At 40.1% G+C, this 22,819-nt stretch overlaps 1 protein-coding gene across 1 annotated transcript in view; it reads left to right on the top strand.

Annotated features, from left to right (window-relative positions):
* The window catches only part of gpat2 (glycerol-3-phosphate acyltransferase 2, mitochondrial), a 208,386-nt gene that overhangs the window by 64,401 nt on the left and 121,166 nt on the right, over nucleotides 1-22,819 (top strand). Inside the window, exon 4 of the mRNA XM_028798187.2 lies at nucleotides 11,052-11,162. Within this exon, the coding sequence (XP_028654020.1) occupies nucleotides 11,052-11,162 (111 nt within the window). The remainder of the gene's footprint in view (nucleotides 1-11,051; nucleotides 11,163-22,819) is intronic.

The raw sequence follows: 22,819 nt of genomic DNA, 5'->3' as shown, positions 1-22,819 counted from the left end.
GAAATGCACTCGAGGTCAGGGGAACAGTGTTTGTCTATAATTGTCCCGTTGTTGCACCAGTTCTCATGCACGTAAATACAGAGCCCCCCTCCTCTGCTCTTACCAGATTCCTTTGTCCTGTCCCAGCGGAGCAGAGTGCGACCTGCTAGCTGCATGCTAGCATCGGGTATCCCCGGGTGAAGCCAGGTTTCAGTGATAATCAAAACACAGTAGTCACAAACATAGCGATTTCCAGCGAGTTGTAATTCCAAGTCATCCGTTTTATGCACCAGGGATCTGGCCTTGGTAAGATACAGGCTCAGTAGAGGTGGCTTGTGTGGTTGTTTTTTTAGCCTTAGCATAACACTGGATCTGCGGCCCTGCTTCTGCTTCCTTTCCCTCCTCCGTCTGCACCGTCTCCTAGACCCGACAACAATCCACGGAGAGCCTTCTGGTCTTGCTATGTTGTCTGGGATGTTGTGTGTGTGCGCGTGATGAAAAACACTTGAAACAGATGTCTGGATCTGGACACCGATGTCTATAAGGTTCTGACGGGTGTAGCGGATGTACAAAAACAACAAAGAAGAGCACAGAATGGGACAGTTTGTAATGAAATTTAGGTGAATTTTAAAGTTTGAGTTTTATTTTTTATTCCCAAGTGTTTACAGCACACAACATATCCTGCTCTTAGAAAATGTGCTTGTAATGAATGCCTTCAATATTGCATTCAAAAATCTTCCATACTGGGCTTTATTTTCTACCAGCCATATTGATCTCTGATTCCATCTCAGGCACATAAAATTTTTAGGCAGAATTTTGCCAATTGCAGGTCTGATAAGACATCAAAAATCAGAAAATAGATTCTGCTATGTTCTGACAGGTGTGATCATGAAAGTCATAGGGGCTTAGGAAGAACAGGGCTCTTAGGCTTGAATTAGTGTGCAGACCCCACCTAGCTGTATTGAGGGAAACAAAGAAAAACAAGCATTTAGTGTCAAGGTTAGGGGCAGTGAGACTTGAATAGCCCACGCATAAGAACAGTAAACCCATAATGAGCATAGCAAGAGTAGGTAATAGGTGTATGGACAGCCACAAAACAACAAGAGACAGCATCTGAAATAAAGAACAGTATATACTGTACATTATCTACACCTGTTTGTCCAGAGCAGGATCGCAGGAAACCTTGAGCCTACCCCGGCAGGTTTGGATGCAAGGCAGGAAAAATCCCTGCTATGCAATATGTATGATATGACTGATGTTAAGAACAAAATGAATATGCTATTTCACCATCTGTTTTGAGAGAGAGGAAAAAATTAAAAGAGGGGGAGAAATATTTTAAAACATAATTCTGCTTCTGGATTATTTTCACAATATCAGGTATTTTGAGCTGTGAATATAAACTAACAAAAGATAATGAATAAAGAAAAAAAATGCAAAAACACATTAGTATGTTTAGTTTTTCACCAGTTGGCAGACTCTCTTTGCCTACCTACCTGTAGTTCAGTAGAGTAGACATTGCCAAATCAGGAATTTTACAAGGTTTGTATCGCTTTGTTGTTTAACTACTTTTTTTAAAGCAAAAGTGATTGGGCAGTAACAATATGCTGATCTTATATGATAACCTAGTCAGTCTCTCAAAGTGCCATTTTATTTTCAAAAAAGGTTTCTCAAGTACAAAGTGGCAGGTGAATTATTCTCAACAAAAAGCAGGCACCTGAGAAATAAACTGAAACATTAATCACTTGTGATTTTTCTGTCCATACATACGGTGAACATTAGAACACTCTAGACGAGAACAGGCCATTCAGCCCAACAAAGCTCGCCAGTACTATCCACTTATTTCTTCCAAGAAAACATCAAGTCGAGTTTTGAAAGACCCTAACGTCTTACTGTCTACCACACTACTTGGTAGCTTATTCTAAGTTTCTATCGTTCTTTGTGTAAAGAAAAACTTCCTAATGTTTGTGCGAAATTTACCCTTAACAAGTTTCCAACTGTGTCCCCGTGTTCTTGATGAACTCATTTTAAAATAACAGTCTCGATCCACTGCACTAATTCCCTTCGTAATTTTAAACTCTTCAATCATGTCACCTCTTAATCTTCTTTTGCTTAAACTGTAAAGGCTCAGCTCTTTTAATCTTTCCTCATAATTCAACCCCTGTAGCCCTGGAATCAGCCTAGTCGCTCTTCTCTGGACCTTTTCTAGTGCTGCTATGTCCTTTTTGTAGCCTGGAGACCAAAATTGCACACAGTACTCAAGATGAGGCCTCACCAGTGCATTATAAAGGTTGAGCATAACCTCCTTGGACTTGTACTCCACACATCGTACTATATATCCTAACATTCTGTTAGCCTTCTTAATGGCTTCTGAACACTGTCGGGAAGTCGATAGCTTAGAGTCCACTATGACTCCTAAATCCTTCTCATAAGGTGTACTCTCGATTTTCCGACCGCCCATTGTGTATTCAAACCTAACATTTTTACTTCCAATGTGTAATACTTTACATTTACTGACATTAAATTTCATCTGCCCAAGCCTGTATGCTATCCAAGTCTGTAATGATATAACAGATTCCAAATTATCTGCTAATCCACCTATCTTGGTATCCTCTGCAAACTTAACCAGCTTGTTACTTTTATTCCTATCTAAATCATTTATATATATTAAAAATAACAGCGGCCCTAGCACTGACCCCTGTGGAACACCACTCTTAACATCGGCCAGTTCTGATGAGGTTCCTCGCACCATCACGCTCTGCTTCCTTTGTCTGAGCCAATTCTGCACCCATCTACAAACATCACCCTGAACTCCCACCTCTTTTAATTTGATGCCCAACCTCTCATGTGGCACCTTATCAAATGCTTTCTGAAAGTCCAGATAATAATATCATAAGCTCCACTTTGATCGTATCCTTTTGTTGCCTCCTCATAGAATTCCAGCATGTTAGTAAAACACAACCTCCCTCTTCTGAACCCATGCTGACTGTTCAGAATAACTCCTGTCCTTGCCAGGAGTTGCTCAATCTTATCCTTAATAATTCCTTCCATTAATTTTCCTGTGATGCATGTTAAGCTTACTGGCCTATAGTTGCTTGGATCTGCCCTGTCACCCTTTTTATATAATGGGATGATATTTGCCATTTTCGAGTCCTTCGGAATCTCTCCAGTGCGCAGTGACTTCCTAAAAATATGCGTCAAGGGCTTATATATGTACTCACTAGCCTCCTTAAGAAAACGAGGATAAATATTATCTGGTCCTGGTGATTTGTTTGATTTCAGCTTATTTAATCTGAGCAGTACTTCTCCCTCTACAATTTCCAAATCCCTCAGTACCTCCTTAGTAGTCGCCTTTACCTGTGGGAGCTTATCCACTTGCTCACTTGTAAACACCTCAGATAAATGTAAGTTTAAGGCATCCGCTATTTCACTGTCTGTATCTTTTAATTCCCCATTACTATTCCTGATGCCCGTGACCTCCTCCTTGACTGTTCTTTTACTACTAAAATACTGAAAGAATCTCTTAGGGTCTTCTTTCACCTTATCTGCTATATTCCTCTCCAACTGTCTTTTAGCCTCCCTGATATCCTTCTTAATGGTTGCCCTCATGTTCTCATACGCTCTACAATTCAATTTGCAGTCATTAGTCTTATATGCCTTATAAAGCAGTTTTTTCCTTTACAACTTCTTTTTTAAATCTTTATTAATCCACCGTGGAGTTTTTTTTAGTTTCCTATTAATTCCAAATTTAGGCATGTATCTGTCCTGCATTACATGTAAAACATTTTTAAACCTGTTCCACTGCTCCTCGACTGTCTCCACACTTAAAAGCTTATCCCAGTGTATCCTACTTAGACTTTGTCGCATCTGCTCAAAATTAGCCCTACCAAAGTTCAACTTAACAATTTTAGTCTTTGCATCTGCAATCTTACAAAATACTGAGAATTGTATTACATTATGGTCACTTGACCCTAGTGGTTCAATCACCTCTACACCCTCAATTCTATCCTGACTAGGGGGCTCCGCCCCCTGCTTGCTTCGCTCGCCAACCCCTGGCGTTGGGACATGAGAAAGAGTCAGATGTATGAATTAGATATAGAATAGTGTGCAGCTTTGGATGATGCCCATAGAAATAACAAATAGAGTGTTTGTCATATATTAATGTTTTATTGGAATATTTCTTTGTATACAACATTAGTAGTAAAGATGGTGTCTTGTCCTTGAATGAGTCTTCCTTGGCATGGATTATTTATAATTTTAACTTTAACGTCAGATGAACGGCGAACACGTGAGAAGGCAACATAAAGTTGTCCATGTCCAAAAACGGGTTCAGAGAGGTAGATGCCAACCTTGTCCATGGTTTGTCCTTGTGATTTGTTGATGGTCATGGCAAATGCAGGTTTAATGGGGAACTGTCGGCGTTTCAATGTAAAAGGTAATTCTAGCTCAGAACTTGTAAGGTCAATTCTAGGAATGAGAACAGTATTGTTAGCATGTGATCCTGTAAGAACTGTTGCTTGAATAACATTGCGTGTCATGGTGTTGACGACTAACCGTGTGCCATTGCATAAACCCTGTTTTGTGTTAAGGTTTCTTAATAGCATGATTATTGTTCCGTTTTTAAGGGTAAGGTTGTGTTGTGGTAATCCGGCAGGGTTAATAGTGTTCAAATATTCTAAGGGGAAATTTATATGTTCATTGTCGTCATCAGAGTCAACTTTGTCTGAGCTTAGAAAGATCTGTCTCTCTCCAGGAAGTAATAAAATGACTTGGTTATTAATGTGATTAACATTAATATTTTTTGGACATAATATAGTGCGTTGTGTTAAAAGGAGTATTTGGTCTAATGTGATTGCTGTTCCAAATATCTCTTTTACTAAGTCGTCTGAGATAAAGGATTGTGGAATGGAAATAATATCTGGGTGAAGTCCATCTGTATTTGTGAGTGTACCATTTCCCAGTTGTATTAGCCAACTGTTATATTCTGGATCTGGACATCGCATGTTTTGTACCAACTGTATTGTTTTAAAGCAATGCCAATTGTCTGCGTATTTTAAGGTGGACTGAACAATAGCTGAGCGCATGGCATGTGGAACAATAGCTAAGCATTGTCTAAAATCTCCTCCTAATAAAAGAACTTTTCCTCCAAAGGGAATATTATTATTCATCAACGTTTGTAGAAGTTTATCAATGGTTTTGAGTAAGTGACTGGATGCCATTGTACATTCATCAATAATTATCAGTTTTGCAAGACGGATGTCTCGGGCATTGCTACTGTGAATGTTCATAGTGGATACTGATGTCTCTGTGATTGGGACCGGTATTTTGAATATTGAGTGACATGTACGACCATTTATTAACAGATTTGCTGCCACTCCGGTTGTAGCAGATGCGATAATCATCTGTTGTCTTGCAGCAAAGAAATGTATAAGTGTTTCATAAAGGTATGTTTTTCCGCTTCCTCCAGGGCCGTCAAGAAAGACGCATTTGGGTATAGGGCTGTTGTCCTCCGTGGCATGAATAATTTGTTGAAAAGCATCAGATTGTAATTCATTTAAAGAGGAAAGCATAGTTTGTGCAATTCGTTCTTCTTGTTGTAGATCAATAGGTGTGTAATTTATATCCGGTAAGGAATCTGGAACATTTGGTAAATGGAAGTTTTCCAATGTATACCCAAGGAGCATAAGAGCCAATCCTTCCTGTCCAGTTGGAAATAATATGGGGTATGTTAAAGTATCAAGAAGCGGAAAGCAAATGTCTATGCGTTTGAATGTAGGTGTGTTGTTTTTATCAGGACGTAAATGTAGAACAATATCTCTGTGAAATGGAGGCTCACCATCTTTACTTTGAAAGACAATTGCCACTTCATTAACGACGGGCAGATTGTATCGTCTTGGATCTTGTTCTTTGTCCTTTATCAAGACCAAAGCAATTGTAGTTGCTGCTATACCTTCTGCATTTGCTTTTGTATTTGCCTCCTTTTCAACTTCATGTAGCATTTTTATAGACTTAGCTAATGGGTGATTGTTTATGACATGAGTGACGTTTCTCATTATAAGCTCTGTGCATTGTTTGTTTTCAGGAAGGTTCATGCATTGATAGATCGCCTCATCCGGATCTAGGATGTAGATTTGTGCATATTTGCGTTGTTGATTTGTTTCAGGGTGCACTGTTCCAATGCGATGCAATATTTGTCCACATATGCGAAAGCAGTATGGGCCATTGCCTTTTGGTGGCCTGATATTTACTCCGGTAGATGCAAAAGCAAATGAACTATTGTAGGATCTAATACAGTTCATAAAGTTTTTACTTTCAGGCACATCGTTAGTTAGAAGCTTCTTTAGATATTCAGGATATGAATGTAAAGGAGGCAGTCTAATCTGACCTTTTTGACAACAACGTGTAAATTCATTACTTGTATTGCCAGTTGTTTCTTCTGTGAAGTTAAGTGAATGACAATGATTGCAAATGACATTCATTAATCCCAATGAATTTTCCTCAATAGTGGATTCCTTATTGAAGGCGTTTTCAGCCAATTGTCGTAAGCGTTTAACAGGTGTGTGGTGTTGATGACCGCGACGGGCATGTTTTGCTTTTTGCGGTTGCTTGCCTTTTTGTTGCATGTCCATTATTTGTGACGCGCTATTTTTTTCTTTTTTTTTATTCGCCTCAGCTTTGCGCAAAGTCCGTTTCAGTCTACGCCGTGCATTGTTTGTATCGAGCCTTGTCCGTTTTTGTATGTCGGTCATTTGAGCTTTGCGCTTTTCGCGTCTTGCTTTTTTTTTTTCTGTCAGTTCATTTGCGCGTTGTTCACGTCTCCGTTCCTTGTAGGGTCTGTGGGGTGGTTTTGTGTTCTTTTTTTTGGTCTTCCATGGGCTTGTTGAATCCCCCTCTTGGTGTGTGTCCCGTCCCGTCCCGTGCCTGTAGGGTGGGGGGGGGGGGTATGGTCGTGCCTTGCTATTGTGCGCTCGTCTGTTCTTTTTTTTTGGTGTGTTTAGTTTCGTGTGCAATGTGTTTCATGCTTTCCCCTCGTTTGAGTACTCTTTTATGTGCCTTTTCCTTATTTTGGTGCTTGTTGAGCCTCATTTTTGTGACTCCTTTCTGTATGTGCTCACTCCTGTTTTCTGTGCTCTCGTCGGACTCTTTTTGCACCTGCGTCTCTCGCGGCCCCTCATCCGCCTCTCTCCCCCTCTTTGTGTGTGTCCCGTCCCTTGCTTGTAGGGTCTGTGGGGTGGTTTTGTGTTCTTTTTTTTGGTCGTCCATGGGCTTGTTGAATCCCCCTCTTGGTGTGTGTCCCGTCCCGTCCCGTCCCGTGCCTGTAGGGTGGCGGGGGGTATGGTCGTGCCTTGCTATTGTGCGCTCGTCTGTTCTTTTTTTTTTGGTGTGTTTAGTTTCGTGTGCAATGTGTTTCGTGCTTTCCCCTCGTTTGAGTACTCTTTAATGTTTTTTTTCCTTATTTTGGTGCTTGTTGAGCCTCATTTTTGTGACTCCTTTCTGTATGTGCTCACTCCTGTTTTCTGTGCTCCTGTCGGACTCTTTTTGCGCCTGCGTCTCTCGCGGACCCTCATCCGCCTCTCTCGCCCTCTTTTGTCCGCCTTTCTCGGGTCCTCAGCCGACTCTCGCGGACTGTTTGTTGCGCCGGCGCAGTACGTCTTTTTGCAGCTACGGCCCATGGCCGGATGTGCCTGCGTCCATCATCCGGTTTAGCATTCTCGGTTAGTAATATGGATTATTACAAAATACTAAATCCAGACAGGCTTCACCCCGTGTTGGTGCTTTAACATGCTGTGTTAAAAAACAGTCATTGATTACTTCTAAAAACTCCTGCTCTTATAGTCCGCCATCTGTAAGGTTATCCCAGTTAATATTTGGATAATTAAAGTCCCCCATGACAATAATATCTCCCTGTAAACTTGCCTTTTTGATATTACTAAAAAGGTGTGTGTTGAAATTACTGTTCGAATTGGGTGGTCTATAACACACTCCTAAAATAAGACCTCTTTCCCTAAGATTTTCCAGGCGAAGCCACATGTCCTCACTACGATGGGGCTCATCATACAGCTGAAGAAGACTTACATTTAAATCCTGCTTGGCAAAAACAGTACCCCCACCTCCTTTTCTGTTCTGTCTATCCTTCCTAAAAAATGCGTATCCCTCTATGTTACACTCATCCCCATCTTTGTTATTTAGCCAGGTTTCCGTTATTGCTATAATATCATAATTATGCTCTGCTACATATAACTCCAACTCACTTACCTTATTTTTGATACTTCTAGCATTAAGGCAAGCTATTTTTAATGTATTACTCCTACATTTAAATGTTTGCTTAGAATTTACATTACTATGCATTCTTGTTTCTACACCATTGTTTGTTCTTCCATGTATAGCTCTAAACCTGGCCTGTCCTAAACTCCCTGCCCCCCCATTCCCTAGTTTAAACAATCCTCGACTAGCCTCCCCAATACATTGGTGCCCCTCCAGTTCAGATGTAACCCGTCACGGTGGAACAGGTCCCATCTGTTCCAAAAGGATTCCCAATGCCCCATAAACCTATACCCTTCTACCCTGCACCAAGATTTGAGCCACGCATTAAGCCTTCTAATCTCCTCAGTCTTACCTGGACTGGCGCATGGCACAGGCAGAACTTTGGAGAAGACTACCTTGTCAGTTCTGCTCCTCAGCTTAGCACCTGACTCTTTGAATTTGGATCGCAGAACTGACAGACTACCCTTGTGTATGTCATTTGTTCCAACATGGACAATGACAACTGGATCCATCCCTGCTCTGGCCAAGAGCCTATCCACCCTTCCAGGGAGGTCCCCCACCTATGCTCCCGGAAGGCAACACACCATGCAAGACTCTCTCTCTCTCTGGAGCACACCTGTGCTTCAATCCCCCTAATGATTGAGTCCCCAGCTATCACTACCTCTCTCTTTTTGGGAACTGGTTTTGAGGTGGCCCGTTGGGGCTCCTCATCCCTGCCTACCACCTCAGAATTATCAGAGACACCGTCCAGCTCCGCATGGGCATGATAACGGTTTGACACTTCTAATTCTGGTGTTGATGTCCCCGGACAGTGTGCACCCTTTGCCTTATGCCTTGTGACCATGACCCGCCTGTTTCTACCTGTCTGGTCTGGAATCTCCTCCCGCGCCACCTTGGGGGTGCACACTATCTCTCTAAAGGACACCTGGGGCAAGTCCGCCAATTCTCTATTACAACGCAGGTCAGCCAACTCCTCCTCCAGTTCAGCGACCCTGAACTCGAGGTGCTGGATCAGCTGACATCTCTTGCAGATGTAGCCCTCATAGACAACTGGCTCTTCTAAACCATCATCTAAAAAGTCCAACATCCAACAGGACTTGCATTGCACGGGCCTCATTATTAAAATTTGATTTGGGATTAGTAAACTGCCTTAACTTTTAATTTATTAAAAAAAAATTTCTCCTTCTTTCGGCTGCTCCTTAACTTAAATGGTATAACTCCGATCTGCTACAGATATTTTACACCTTTTCCCCTTAAGCTCCTGTACTGTTCTCCCTCTCAGCTGCCTGCTATTTGTCTTTCAATGAGGTTAACTTTACTTTTCTCTGTCTCTTCTCCTACCTTTGAGCTCCTCTTTCTTATAAGCTCTCCACTCGCACTGTTTATATTCCCCTGTATTAATGAACCCTACGCTGTCGACCACTTACTGTTCTACCTCTGGACCGCTAAGGACTGTTTAATCTAAAATAAACAAAATAAATAAAACGTTACTACCTTGTTTGCTCCTACAGCGCTTGTGCCTGCTCGGCGCCTTAACGCTGGCCGCTTACCTGCACACTGCTGAGCCTTTTACTGCTTTGAAGTCAGCCGCGGCCTTTTTTTTCTTTTCCTTTAAACTAAGGAATCGCTGTTACGACAACGCGGTTATTTGCTTAGAAATGCTGATATCAGTTACTGCTGCTTTCTACCCTACCTCCTCGATGCTAATTCCAATACAGATAACAAGAACAAAAACAAAAACAGGTACAAGTAACTTTTCCAAGCGCACCACCAAACACCCAGCTACTTTTGCTCTTGTGCGGGCGAAAAAAAAAGCAAAAAAAAAAAAAAAACCCTTCTAAAGGGAAAAAAAGCTTTAAAAATTCCCACACGGTTCCTTAGTGGCAACCAAAACCCAAGTTTTAAGAGCAAAATGTAAAGGTTTTGTTGACCAGCACATTCTGATTTCAGGCGTTTGAATTACATCTTGATATACAAGAAGTGCAATGAAAGACGGCATGTGAATCGCTTTCTGTTTCACATGCGTTATGCGCCTGTATTCAGCTTGCTGTGTGACCGCAAATGCTGTGTGACCACCCGCCATTCACTGGATGTAATATTTGCAAGTGGCTCATGGTGGATTACTTTCTGTTTAAGAGTTAAAAGTTACAAAGGTTAGACTAATGGCAAGAATATTTATTCAATAACGAATACTTAAAATATTTTTAGTAAATTATTTTATTTCGGGTAGTCTTTCCAGCTGTTTAGTTTTTCATTTCGGATTTGTTAATTTTATTTCAGTTTACGAAAAAATTTTTTTTTAATTTTTAGTTTTTATTAACTATAATAACCTTGCTTTTAGTGAATTATTTTGTAAACCCCCCCCCGCCCCCCCCGACATTTACAAATCAGATATACATGGATATAAACACAGTGAAACTATTTCTTTTAGTTAATGAGGTTCATTACATAAAACCACAAATAATGTCCTTTAAATTTCCAGGTTCTGTTAACACATGTATTACATAAGATAAGAAATTACTTTAAATTTAAAAGTTATAGAAGAGGTTTGAATGTTAGGATAGAATGGTACAGATATCCAAATTATAAATAAAGTTCATTCATGTTTTTTTTTTTAATGCAACTATTCAGTGATATCCCACTTGGGCATCTACAAGTAATTTAGTTTTATTGGAACAATATGATGTTCCCTGCTGCACAAGTGTTGGGCTTACTGAATAGTATGATGTTCATTATTGTCTGGCAATTAAAGGCATCTGATTGATCCTCCTTTCTGTAGTATGATCGATATAATTTGTTTTTATTTTTAGGTACAAAGGCTGGCTAGCAAGGAGAGTGTGTTTTTTACTTTTTATATGGGAGCGCAATTTGCAAGTCCATTCTGCTGTTGAAAGAGATGCCCGAGTGCTTCAAAGTAGTAGGTCAGAGTTCTGTATTTGTTGACTTATAAATAAGAACACAATTTTATGTTCATTTCTCAGTGTGATTCATGGTGTTGATGTTTTAATTAATTGGTATTTACTGAACTTATATTTTCATTTCAAAGACTAAATAATCTTTTTTTTTTTTTTTTTTTTAAATAAATTCATTTCCTTCAAGAAACAAAGTTTTGCATGCAGTCATACCGATTGAATGGAAGTGTAATGACAAAGTCTGTGGCACCCTTTAACTATTTTTGCTAATTTTTGTACTTAACAGAAGTGTCTAGTTTTAAACATGTTTTCAGGAAACTTGAGAAGTCAATCCACTTGCAGCTACTTGCATTCTGCCTCCATCCCAGACCTATAAGTAAATATAGATTCCCCATCACGATGTTGCTTAACAGGAATAAATATTGTGATATACAGTCTCATTTATAAATACATTAACTGAAAAAAACTACAGACTATCTTTAACTAATGCCTATTAAATCAAATTAACAAAATTGTCATAATTGGATTCTGATTATATCATTCTCATTTCACATGCATATTTTTAAAATGCGTACAGATCTGTTATTCATCTTTAACAAAAAAGCATAAAGTCACATCATAAATTTGCTCTTGTTCCAGATTTTTTTTTTTTTTTTTTGCATTTTTCTCTCGCATTCCTTATTTTGTGCTTCAAGGTATTGAAGCCTATGACATCTTGTATCTGTTATATTTAAGTTATGCGTTGAATAGATGCTGCACACTGGAGTAATTAAATGCATCTTATCTTGGACTTTGAGATGAAACCAGGATTCCCAGTGAAACATCATTAAAAAACAAGAACCTGCAAATGGGTACCCTATAAGAAAAGCAGTCTAGAATTTGACATTTGTTTACTAAAAAATCTACAAATCCAAAAACATGATACAACTTAACATCTGTACTGTATACACTGTACGTTTTTAATGAGAAAAGTTAGCTTTATATTTGTATTTCAAGTAATTACTGTTACAAAGAAAATTATTGTAATCGAGATTTTATAACTTCACTGCTTAAATTCTTTAGTTTTTCCTTAAAACTTGAAGTTAATAGCACTTCTCCCCCTTTTTAAAAGTATAAAATATTTAGAAATACAAGTGTCCCCTCAACAACCAATATGTATCCCTTGGAACAATCTATGACTGATGACCTGCACAGTACAGTTTATTTGAATTATTTATTTCTTGATATTAGTGGGCTACAGAAGTTCTTGACTATTTGTGTTTTCTTTTTATGGCTTTGAATTTTTTTTTTTTAAATTAGTGTGCATTATCATTTTCAACTTTTAAGTTCAAATGTGTGAATTTATCATCAATTAATTTCATTTGCACGTTTCTCGTCGTTGGTTGGTCTTTTGCCAGTGATCTAATCAGTGCCGGGGGGGGGGGGGGGGGGATCCTGTATCCTTCTGTGACGGGCATTTTCGATGGCAACAGTAAGTGCTCAGAGTATGGCGAGATAAAGGATACTATCAGCAAACTGTAATTAAATACTTAAACAGATCTGAATATGCAGCAAAGATACATACGTGAGAAAAGAGTGTAGTGAGAGAGCCAGAGAGACTACGTTAGAAAAGAATGAAAGACACAAATGCTCCTTTAGATGTTTTATAAGGGGACATGTTTGCGGAAAAATATTGCAAGTGATTAAATGTGTTTAAAAATGCTGTATGTGTTTGAAAAATGTCATTATGCTCAGAAAACAATGTGTGAACAGGATTTCTTTGCATCTGCTGAAAATTAAATTGTGCAGACATATCTAGAATTAATTTGGGTTAAAATATGAGTTTTGAATATGTGTAATTTGGTGTAATGAAAATGTCTTCTTTAGCATCTAAAAATATTTATAAAAGTACAATGCATCTTTCCTTCAAACCCTGATCAAGTTTTAAGAAAAATGTTCTTTTGCATGACTGCATAAGACAAAGGACACACTTTCTTTCAAGATTAAAAATGCTACAGGTTGTGGGGTGTGTGTCAGTCAGAATGGGTGCTTTTTAAAAGTATAGATGTTTTTGTTTTTCTTTTGCATTTTATATGTAAAGTATGTATAAGGACACTTTTTATGGACTAATTTTTAGATAAAATATTTAAGGAATAAGATTGTTACAGTGTAGAGAGAGATACATATATAAGTTGTTGGATAATTTAACAAGAGGTTTAACATATTTTAAATTAGTAAAGGTGGTATGGTGGTGCAGTGAATAGTGCTGCTGCCTTGAAATAAGAAAATTAAAGTTTTGGCTTGCATGTTCTCCCTATATCTATGTAGATTCTTCAGGTGCTGTATTGACTTTAGTGTGTGTGCTTAATTTGTGATGTGCTGGCATCCTGTCCAGGTATTGTTCCATACTGAAATATGCTCTACCAATAAGGTGAGAGTATAAATAATGCATGAAAAAACATTTAACCATCAAAAGGGTAGACACTGCTTTTCCTAAACAACCAGCAAACACTCAGTGAAAAAGATCTCAACAGAAAAGTATGCATGAACTAGTCTGAACAGGGAGCTGTGGGTAAAGAAATTAATGTTGTTTAGCATACATAAATATGCAAATAGTGTGGTGATGACTTGAGAGACAGTGGGCAGCACGGAGAGACGGCAACTGGGGTAGTGAGGGCCAGCATCTCAAACTGCAGCTTCTGTAAGGGAGCACCCACATAAAACTACAGTAGCCCTTCTGAAAGATACCCCTTTAGTGCCTAAGAGCGGGGGGAGAAGGAGCACCCCAGATGACTGAGTTTTCTGGTGTTGAATATGGGCAATGGACAATAGACAAAGAGAGCAACCTGTTTTTGCTTCAAAATTTGCAAGAACTTGAGAGGTCTGCGGATACAGCTGACCAAGATAAGCTGCATAAGGAAAGGAGTAAACCCACCACTACACCTGATGTGATGGAGGAGAAGCAGGGCCCAGAGGCACCCCATAGTGTTCAGAACCTCCAAGCTACACATGTTGCACCTAGCAGTAGTGCTGGGCGGTATACCAGTTCATACCGAAAACCATTTTTTATTTTTGTTATGATATGGATTTTTCTTATACTGCAACACCGGTTTAAATTGCCTAAACAACGTTCAGAACATGGCTCAGCGGGAAACTGTTCAAGTGGGGACCTTTTTCACTGCTACACCGCTAATCACAGAGGTGTTGTGCGGGGGCTCTTTTTCACTGTTACATCGCTAAATAAGTAGTGGTAGTGTAGGTATTGCGCTGTGAAAATGGACAGAGAACGTTTCCGAAACTGAAGCTGTAGCTGACGATAAAGTTGAACATGATGACACAGAAGAATGTTTGCCGAAACAAAGGAGTCACGTCCGTTGCGAGATACTTTGGTTTTAAAAGGTCGGATGTGGACCATTGTGTTCAAATGTGTAAATACTGTTTCTATACTACTGGATAATACTGCAAGCCAAGTTGTAGTTTTTATTTGTTTTCAATACAGTGTAATGTACCTGGGTACTGTGTAATAGTGTGACGACATGTTGACTTTATTCTTGTAATTTGTCATTAAAGTAGAATGTCGGAAACTAAACTTCATCGTAAAATGAATATTTAATTTACTAGATTTTCTCAAACCCCGTCATAAGTTATATAGCACATTAAATACTTTGTGTTAAGTGTTCCCCGAGCCATGTTAAATCGGTACGTGCTTCTTAAACTGACCTCCTCTTGTACTGAGGAGGCGCTGCAGCGATCGCCGCACAGAATACATTCACTTCATGATATTCTTGCTCTCAGAACATTTAGAATGCTAAGATAAATACTTGATATCATTTTCATGATGAAATGCATTAAAGCATGTATTAATCATGTGGGGGCACGGTGGCGTGAAGGTTGCAATGCTGCCTCGCAACAAGGGTGTCTCGGGTGTACCCTGCCTTAAATTTGCATGTTTTTCTGGTGGGTTTACTCAGCGTGCCTCAGTTTCCTTTCAGAGTCATGTAGGATGTGGGGTTTTGTTATGCTATATTGACCCTGCTAGTGTATGTTTTGCTCGTATTCACCCTGCCTCGCACACAATGCTTGCTGGGATGGGCGCAACCCTGAATGGATGGCATAATTAAACATGTACAACGAAGATATTTTTAAAGTTCTGAACACTCCGTGGACTAAGTTTATAACTAGTTTTAATTTCACAAAGACGTTTATCGTGTGGTGATTGGTTATGTGGAGAAAGAAAAAGGAAGGATAGGAACTGGGGTTTTCGTACGTCAGACAGACAGCACGCGTGTAATAAAGAGAGCCCGCTCAGAAAAACATCCATTTAATTCTGTGTTCGTGTCTCCAACCACCAGATCACAAACCCAACATTTACACAATATTTAAGTTAAACCTTTGCGATACCCATTCATACATCCAGTTTTTTGGAGCCTCGTCACACCTGCCATAAAGTTCTCTACACTGAACATACAGTGAACTTACTGCGAGGGAGCAGCACTACCGCCTCACTACCGTGCATGTTTAATACCTGCTTTAATGCATTTCATCATGAAAATATCAAGTATTTATCTTAGCATTCTAAATTTTCAGAGAGCAGGAATATCATGAAGTGAATGGATTCTGTGCGGTGATTGCTGCCGGCGCCTCCTCTTAGTGCGGAGGAAGTCAGTTTAAGAAGTGTAGTGATTAACAACTGGGTCGGGGAACACTTAACACAAAGCATTTAATGTACTACATTAACTTATGACGGGGTTTGAGAAAATCTAGTAAATTAAACATTGATTTTAGGATGAAGTTTAGTTTGACATTCTACTTTATTCTCATAGTTTTATAATTAAAGTGGAAATGTCGACTATAATCTCGACATAAGCGTCAAAATTAAAGTGGAAATGTCGAGAATAAAGTCAACATGATGACTTTATTCTCGTCATATAGTTTGTTTTTTTCTTCCCTGTGTCCGTATTTTTTTTTCTTCACCAAGGCCCTAATACGATTTCGTAGGGCTATACCACAAATAACATTATAAATGCAAGTTGCAGTTTTATTATTGATGTATATAGCTTAGCTTGAAGCAAGGTCCATATTAACTCTTTTAGGGCGGATGTCGACTTTTGTCGACAGGAGGGATTGAAGGCAAATGTCAACAAAAGTCGACATCCAGGGATAGAGGGTGACAATCAGCTGTTAATGGCAACAAAACTCACTGTCACATCACAGGCATTCCCTCTGTGCTTGGAGGAATGCTAGACTCGTTGACTTGGCAACTAATCCTTGAGTGTGCGTGAGTTGCGAAATGAAAACAATGGCAAGATGGCATCGATATGTCACAAGGGAGCGAAGCGAGTGCAGAAAAGAAAACACTCGGCAGACGATGTTTTGCGCATTATCACTAAGTCGGACTCTGATTTTTCAGAATCGGATTTTATTGACCATGATCAGGAGATCGAGCAAGAGAGTGAGAAGCCTTACATCAGCTGATCAGACACCAGCCGATGCCGCGCCAGCTGATTGGCTGCCAGCTGAGCGCATTCGCGCAGCCGATGCACATACAGCAAGGTTCGCGTGGGAGGAATACTCAGACATTGATCCGTGGGAGCCGAACTGGCTACCGGACTTAACAAGACGGCATGGCTTGCTGTTGGACATGACAGATCACCAGCTGCTGGACTACTTCAGGCTGCTCTCTCCTGATGTTGCTTTTCAGCTACTGTCAGACGAGACAAACTGGTAAGCAGAGAAATTTTTTGAATCGCGGGCTGCACTTGCATCGCATTTTCGTTTTTCAAAGTGGAAACCCACAACAAAAGACGAGATGAAGGGCATTATGGCATTACAAATAGTGATGGGACAGAACTGGTGATATAACTTCAGGGAGCATTGGTCCAAACGTGCTTTGTACCCCAGTAGCTTTGGACAGGTTATGCAGCGTGATGATAGGTACGTGATGCTGCAGAGTTTTGTTCAGTTCTGTAATAAACAGAAGCAAATCCCAAGTGGTGAGCCAGGCTATAATGCCATGCATAAAGTTCAGCCACTGTTTGACAGTGTGGAACCAACATAGAAACAATTTTATCAGCCTAGCCGTGATTTGTCTGTGCATGAATCTATGATAAAATAAAAGGGACGCCTTTTTTTCTGCAAATGTATGCCAGACAAGCCCAGAAAGTATGGCATAAAGGATTTTGTACTGGCAGAATCAAACACTGGTTTCTGCCTGAAAGTTATTACATATACAGGAAAGAATTTCTTTCAAAGAGAGAACTGTCCCTTGACAAGTCAGGTTGTGCTGGAGCTGCGTCAGGGCTATGAACATTTGGGTCATGTTGTGTACATTTGGACAATTTTTATACATGCCCAGAATTGTTCATGGAGCTACAGAGCAGAAGAATTGGAGCTTGTGGCACTGTGGTGGTGAACAGGAGACACATGGCTTCACAGTTGACACCAGACAGGCTGAAGATGAAAAGAGGTGACAATACGGTTTTCATGCGGGCAGAAAACTTGGTGGCAGTGGCATGGCACGATGGCAAACGGGTGACTTGTCTCTCTACAGTACACACTAACAATATATGTGAAAAAGTGCAGAAACAGACAATTGAAAAGTATGCACCAAAGCAACACATATTGTAAGCAGTGCAATGTGGCAATGACTGAAAATGGCTGCTTTGAGCGAGATCAGACTTTGCAGGACTTTGCTGTGCAAAATGTATGTGATATGTATGTGAAATCATATAGTATGCAGGCTCATACAACATGCAAGACAGAAACATTTGTCAAAAGTAAATATTTTTTGTTGATTTGATATGTTAAACAATTGCTTTGTGTTCTTTTTAAAAAAATGTTAGTTTTTGGAAAAATATTCAGCCCTGGGAGAAAAGAAACAAAAAAAACCAATTAGCCCTAAAAGAGTTAATGCAGTATGCCTAAATGATGGTTCAGTTGGTAAAGATGTCATCACCAAGTTGCACTTGTTTTGTTTTATTTTAATTTGGTGAATACTGTGTAATGCACCTGGGCTTGAAGTGTTGAAGTAATAGTGCAACTATCAGTAATAATACTCTTATTTATTTTGTTATTATTTATTAGTTTAAATATTGTGCAGTTTAATGATGGTAAAGTTGTTTAAAAGTTCACTTTAACGTGTCAGTGGACAGAGATGGTTAACATTAACAAAGTGTAGTTGGTTTACAAAAAATATTTACTATTCCTTTTCTAAGACATGTTCAGTGCAATACAACTTTTGACAAGCACCTCTGGATATTTTACTAAGTCGAAATGCCTCTTTGGATGGTTGAAAATATGTTTTCAAAATTATAGTTTGTTTTTGCAAAATTTGTTCAATAAAAAGGTTCTATATTTTGACTGCATCTGTCATGCAATGTGATTCCTTCTCTTCGTTAGTGCCACCCACTTGAAAACTATCACTTTATGGGGCCATACAAACTTGTATTAATACTTGTGTGCACATTAAAATGTTTTTTTGTACAATGTACAATTCTCATAACATTGGAATAGGTTATTCTTAGCCAGTCTACTGCAGTAATTGCAGTGGAAAATGTGGTTAGCATCCACTCCTGCAAGGGAAAAAAATAGTTGAATACCGTGAAACCGGGATAATTTAGAAAAATACCATGATGTAGAATTTTGGTCATACCACCCACCCCTACCTAGCAGATTAGCAGACATCTCCGGGTCTTGTGGCCTGTAGCAGGCAAGGAGACAGAGTGGCACCAGTTTGATGAAGAGGTTGAAACTGCCCTCGTAGTTTCATCAAGGGCGGGGAGTGGATCAGGAACTCTAGTGGTGTTGTGCACCCTGATTATCAGTATCGGCACAGACAGATTTGGCTAGAGCAAATCAGCACAAGATTAAGATCACCCAGCTCAGGAAAGAACTGAAGTCTTTAAAACATCAAAACAGGATCTAAAGAGAGGAGGACAAACTGGCACTCGCAGAACTTTACAACATCCTAAGACAGAAGCTAATCTCTCTCAGACATGCTGAGTGGCACAGGAGTGGCTCACAAGCGTATTGCCTTTTTAGAGAAATTCCTTTGGATTCACTAAGGGGATGCTTGGGCAGAAACCAAGCAGAACCCTTGCATGCCTGGATGATGTCATCTATTAGAGCCATGTACGATGATAGCAGGAGGGAGGAAGAGTTGGCTCACTGTAAAGAGCTACCACCACCTGAAGATTTTGCTAATGCTTATGGATGCATTCCACATAAATTGGTGGCATCAGTGCTGGCAAGATATCATGTCCCAGATAAGCATAAAGACCTCATACTGGACTGTTATAATAGTTTCAGAGTGAGATTCACCTCTTCTACAACAACATCTGCATGATATTGTTTAGAGAAAGGCATCATCACTGGCTGCACTATATCAGCATCCTTGTTTGCCCTGGCAATCAACATGTTTGTCAAGGCAGCAGAAGTGAAGCTGAATGTAGGGGCCCCATTTTCATATCGTAAATGTAGGAAGGACGGTCCTTGGGTGTATGGAAACTGTTAACATTTGAATTTGATGATTGCATATAGCACACTACTGACCTCTCTGTACTATTCTTTCCTCTGCGTGTGCTGGAGTGCAAAAGAAACACCTATGTCTCTGTTTTTTGTCAGTGCAACTTTGACATCATGGACCATAAGGTGTATACTAATTCAGCGTAAGCAGGAACACTCACTAAAAAATTCAAGTGACGGTGATATACGAAGAAGGCAGATTCACCAGCGTTTGTGTCAGCTTTTATCCCTCCAGAATCAGAGAATTTCCAGTTCTACTGTCTCAAAACACCACTCACATTCACAGTTATTCCCAGTTTCAGATAAAAAGTAACTGCGTCAGATCTGGGGCAGGGGGTGGGTGTTGTATTGTGATCGTGACTGAGAGATTAATACAGTAATCCCTCGCTATATCACGCTTCGCCTTTCGCGGCTTCACTCCATCACGGATTTTATATGTAAGCATATTTAAATATATATCGCGGATTTTTCACTGCTTCGCGGGTTTCTGCGGACAATGGGTCTTTTAATTTCTGGTACATGCTTCCTCAGTTGGTTTGCCCAGTTGATTTCATACAAGGGACGCTATTGGCAGATGGCTGAGAAGCTACCCATCTTACTTTTCTCTTTCTCTTGCGCTGACTTTCTCTGATCCTGACGTAGGGGGTGTGAGCAGGGGGGCTGTTCGCACACCTAGATGATACGGACGCTCGTCTAAAAATGCTGAGATTATCTTCACGTTGCTATCTTTTGTGCAGCTGCTTCCTGAAACGACATGCTGCACGGTGCTTCGCATACTTAAAAGCTCGAAGGGCACGTATTGATTTTTGCTTGCTTGTTTTTCTCTGTCTCTCTCTCTCTTTCTGTGCTCTTGACGGAGGGGGTGTGAGCTGCCGCCTTCAACAGCTTTGTGCTGCGGTGCTTCGCATACTTAAAACCCAAACAGCCCTATTGATTTTCCTCTGCCTTTATGACAGTCTCTGCTCCTGACTCCTTTGAAGAGGAAGATATGTTTGCATTCTTTTAATTGTGAGACAGAACTGTCATCTCTGTCTTGTCATGGAGCACAGTTTAAACTTTTGAAAAAGAGACAAATGTTTGTTTGCAGTGTTTGAATAACGTTCCTGTCTCTCTACAACCTCCTGTGTTTCTGCGCAAATCTGTGACCCAAGCATGACAATATAAAAGTAACCATATAAACATATGGTTTCTACTTTGCGGATTTTCTTATTTCGCGGGTGGCTCTGGAACGCAACCCCCGCGATGGAGGAGGAATTACTGTATTCCGTGTCTACAGCGGCACAAAGCTGTTGAAGGCGGCAGCTCACACCCCCTCCGTCAGGGGGAGGGGGAGAAAGAGAGAGACAGAGACAGAGAAAAACAAACATGCAAAAATCAATACGTGCCCTTCGAGCTTTTAAGTATGCGAAGCACCGTGCAGCATGTCGCTTCACTAAGCAGCTGCACAGAAGGTAGCAACGTGAAGATAATCTTTCAGCATTTTTAGACGAGCGTCCGTACTGTCTAGGTGTGCGAACAGCCCCCCTGCTCACACCCCCTACGTCAGGATCAGAGAAAGCGCAAGAGAGAGAAAGAGAAAAGTAAGTTGGGTAGCTTCTCAGTCATCTGCCAATAGCGTCCCTTGTATGAAATCAACTGGGCAAACCAACTGAGGAAGCATGTACCAGAAATTAAAAGACCCATTGTCCTCAGAAATCCGCGAACCAGCAAAAAATCCGCGATATATATTTAAATATGCTTACATATAAAATCCGCGATAGAGTGAAGCCGCGATAGGCGAAGCGCGATACAGCGAGGGATCACTGTACACCTGAAATTATTTACTCTATACAATTCTAGGTAGGTCACTCCCAGATAATCAAGGCTTGAACTGGGAGAACTTCTTGCCCCTTTCGCAGTGGTGGTGGGGGGGGATGGTGTAACAGGCTGCTTGCGCTTATCGACACATTTACAAGACAAAAGATACTGACGGAGAGATGGGAAGGGATTTAAGGTGGGCCGGGTTTACGAGTTTTTTTTGTAGGCTCTGGTAATTCTAGTGACAAATGGCCGGGCTGATTTAGCTGTCTCTTCTGCCACTATAAAACTAGCTTTCATGGCATCTTCACTTTGTGATTTTGCTGGTGTCACAGCCAGGCCTCTCTTAAACTTTTCTGTCTTATCTAGTTTCTGCTGCATCTTCAGGTTTTTGTACTTGGCCTGATGTTTTGTCTTATAGTGCCGTGTTGTTATTTTCCTTAATCATAGCCACATTAGCTCCACAAACAAGGCACACAGGTTTATCTCCGATGTCTACAAACAGGTACTCTGCCTCCCATCTGCTCTGAAAGTCCCTGTTTTCTAAGTCCACTTTTCGTTTAGCCATTTTTGGGGGGGGGGGGGGGGGGGGGTGGCGGCTAGTTTAAATGCGATTGTAAAAGTGCTAATCGATGCATTTATCCGCTGACCACTGATAAGTGGAGCAGTGGGAGGAGGGGTGGTTCACAGGTCTTAACCTGCACACCAACTGTTGCAGTGCATTGTGGGATTTGTAGTATGAGATGTGAAAGTGATATTTACCGGCGGGCCATTAATAATAGACAAATAAAATTATCTAGCGGGTTGTATATAATTGCATCGTGGGCCGGATGTTGCTCGCGGGCCTTGAGTTTGACACGTCTGTTATAAGGCATTTGATGCATGTGATATATTGATTTCTTTTCCCATCCACTCCATGTGTTTAAGAATTGAGTATATTTTAAATATGAAATAGAACAGTATGTTAATGTTTGCATGATGGAAGTTTGTTTTATTTCATATGATATGATGTTCTAATGGAGCATTCCCGACACTTTGTTAAATTTCTAAAGCCTAAGGTCGAAATGTATGTGTTAATGTAATTAGCAGTAAAATAATATCTTAAAGAAGCATAACTGAGATATGTATAAAGAAACTGTTTTACCTTTCAGGTAAAATTTTAAGATATAGTGTACATATAATAGACATTTCAAGAAAATTACAGCTGTTCTAAATAACATTTGAAATAATTTAAGGGACTTGTAGGAAAAGATAAAATATATTTTGCATGAATTACCACTCGATTTCTTCCACACCAAACGCATCCAACCATATCTTTATGGACCTTGCTTTCTGTTTCCACAAAGTTGGAAGCATAGCATTGTCCA

Source organism: Erpetoichthys calabaricus, chromosome 1 (assembly GCF_900747795.2).
Source record: "Erpetoichthys calabaricus chromosome 1, fErpCal1.3, whole genome shotgun sequence".
Taxonomy (NCBI): domain Eukaryota; kingdom Metazoa; phylum Chordata; class Cladistia; order Polypteriformes; family Polypteridae; genus Erpetoichthys; species Erpetoichthys calabaricus.
The sequence above is the reverse complement of the archived record's forward strand: the minus strand, read 5'-3'. Positions and strand labels throughout refer to the sequence as shown.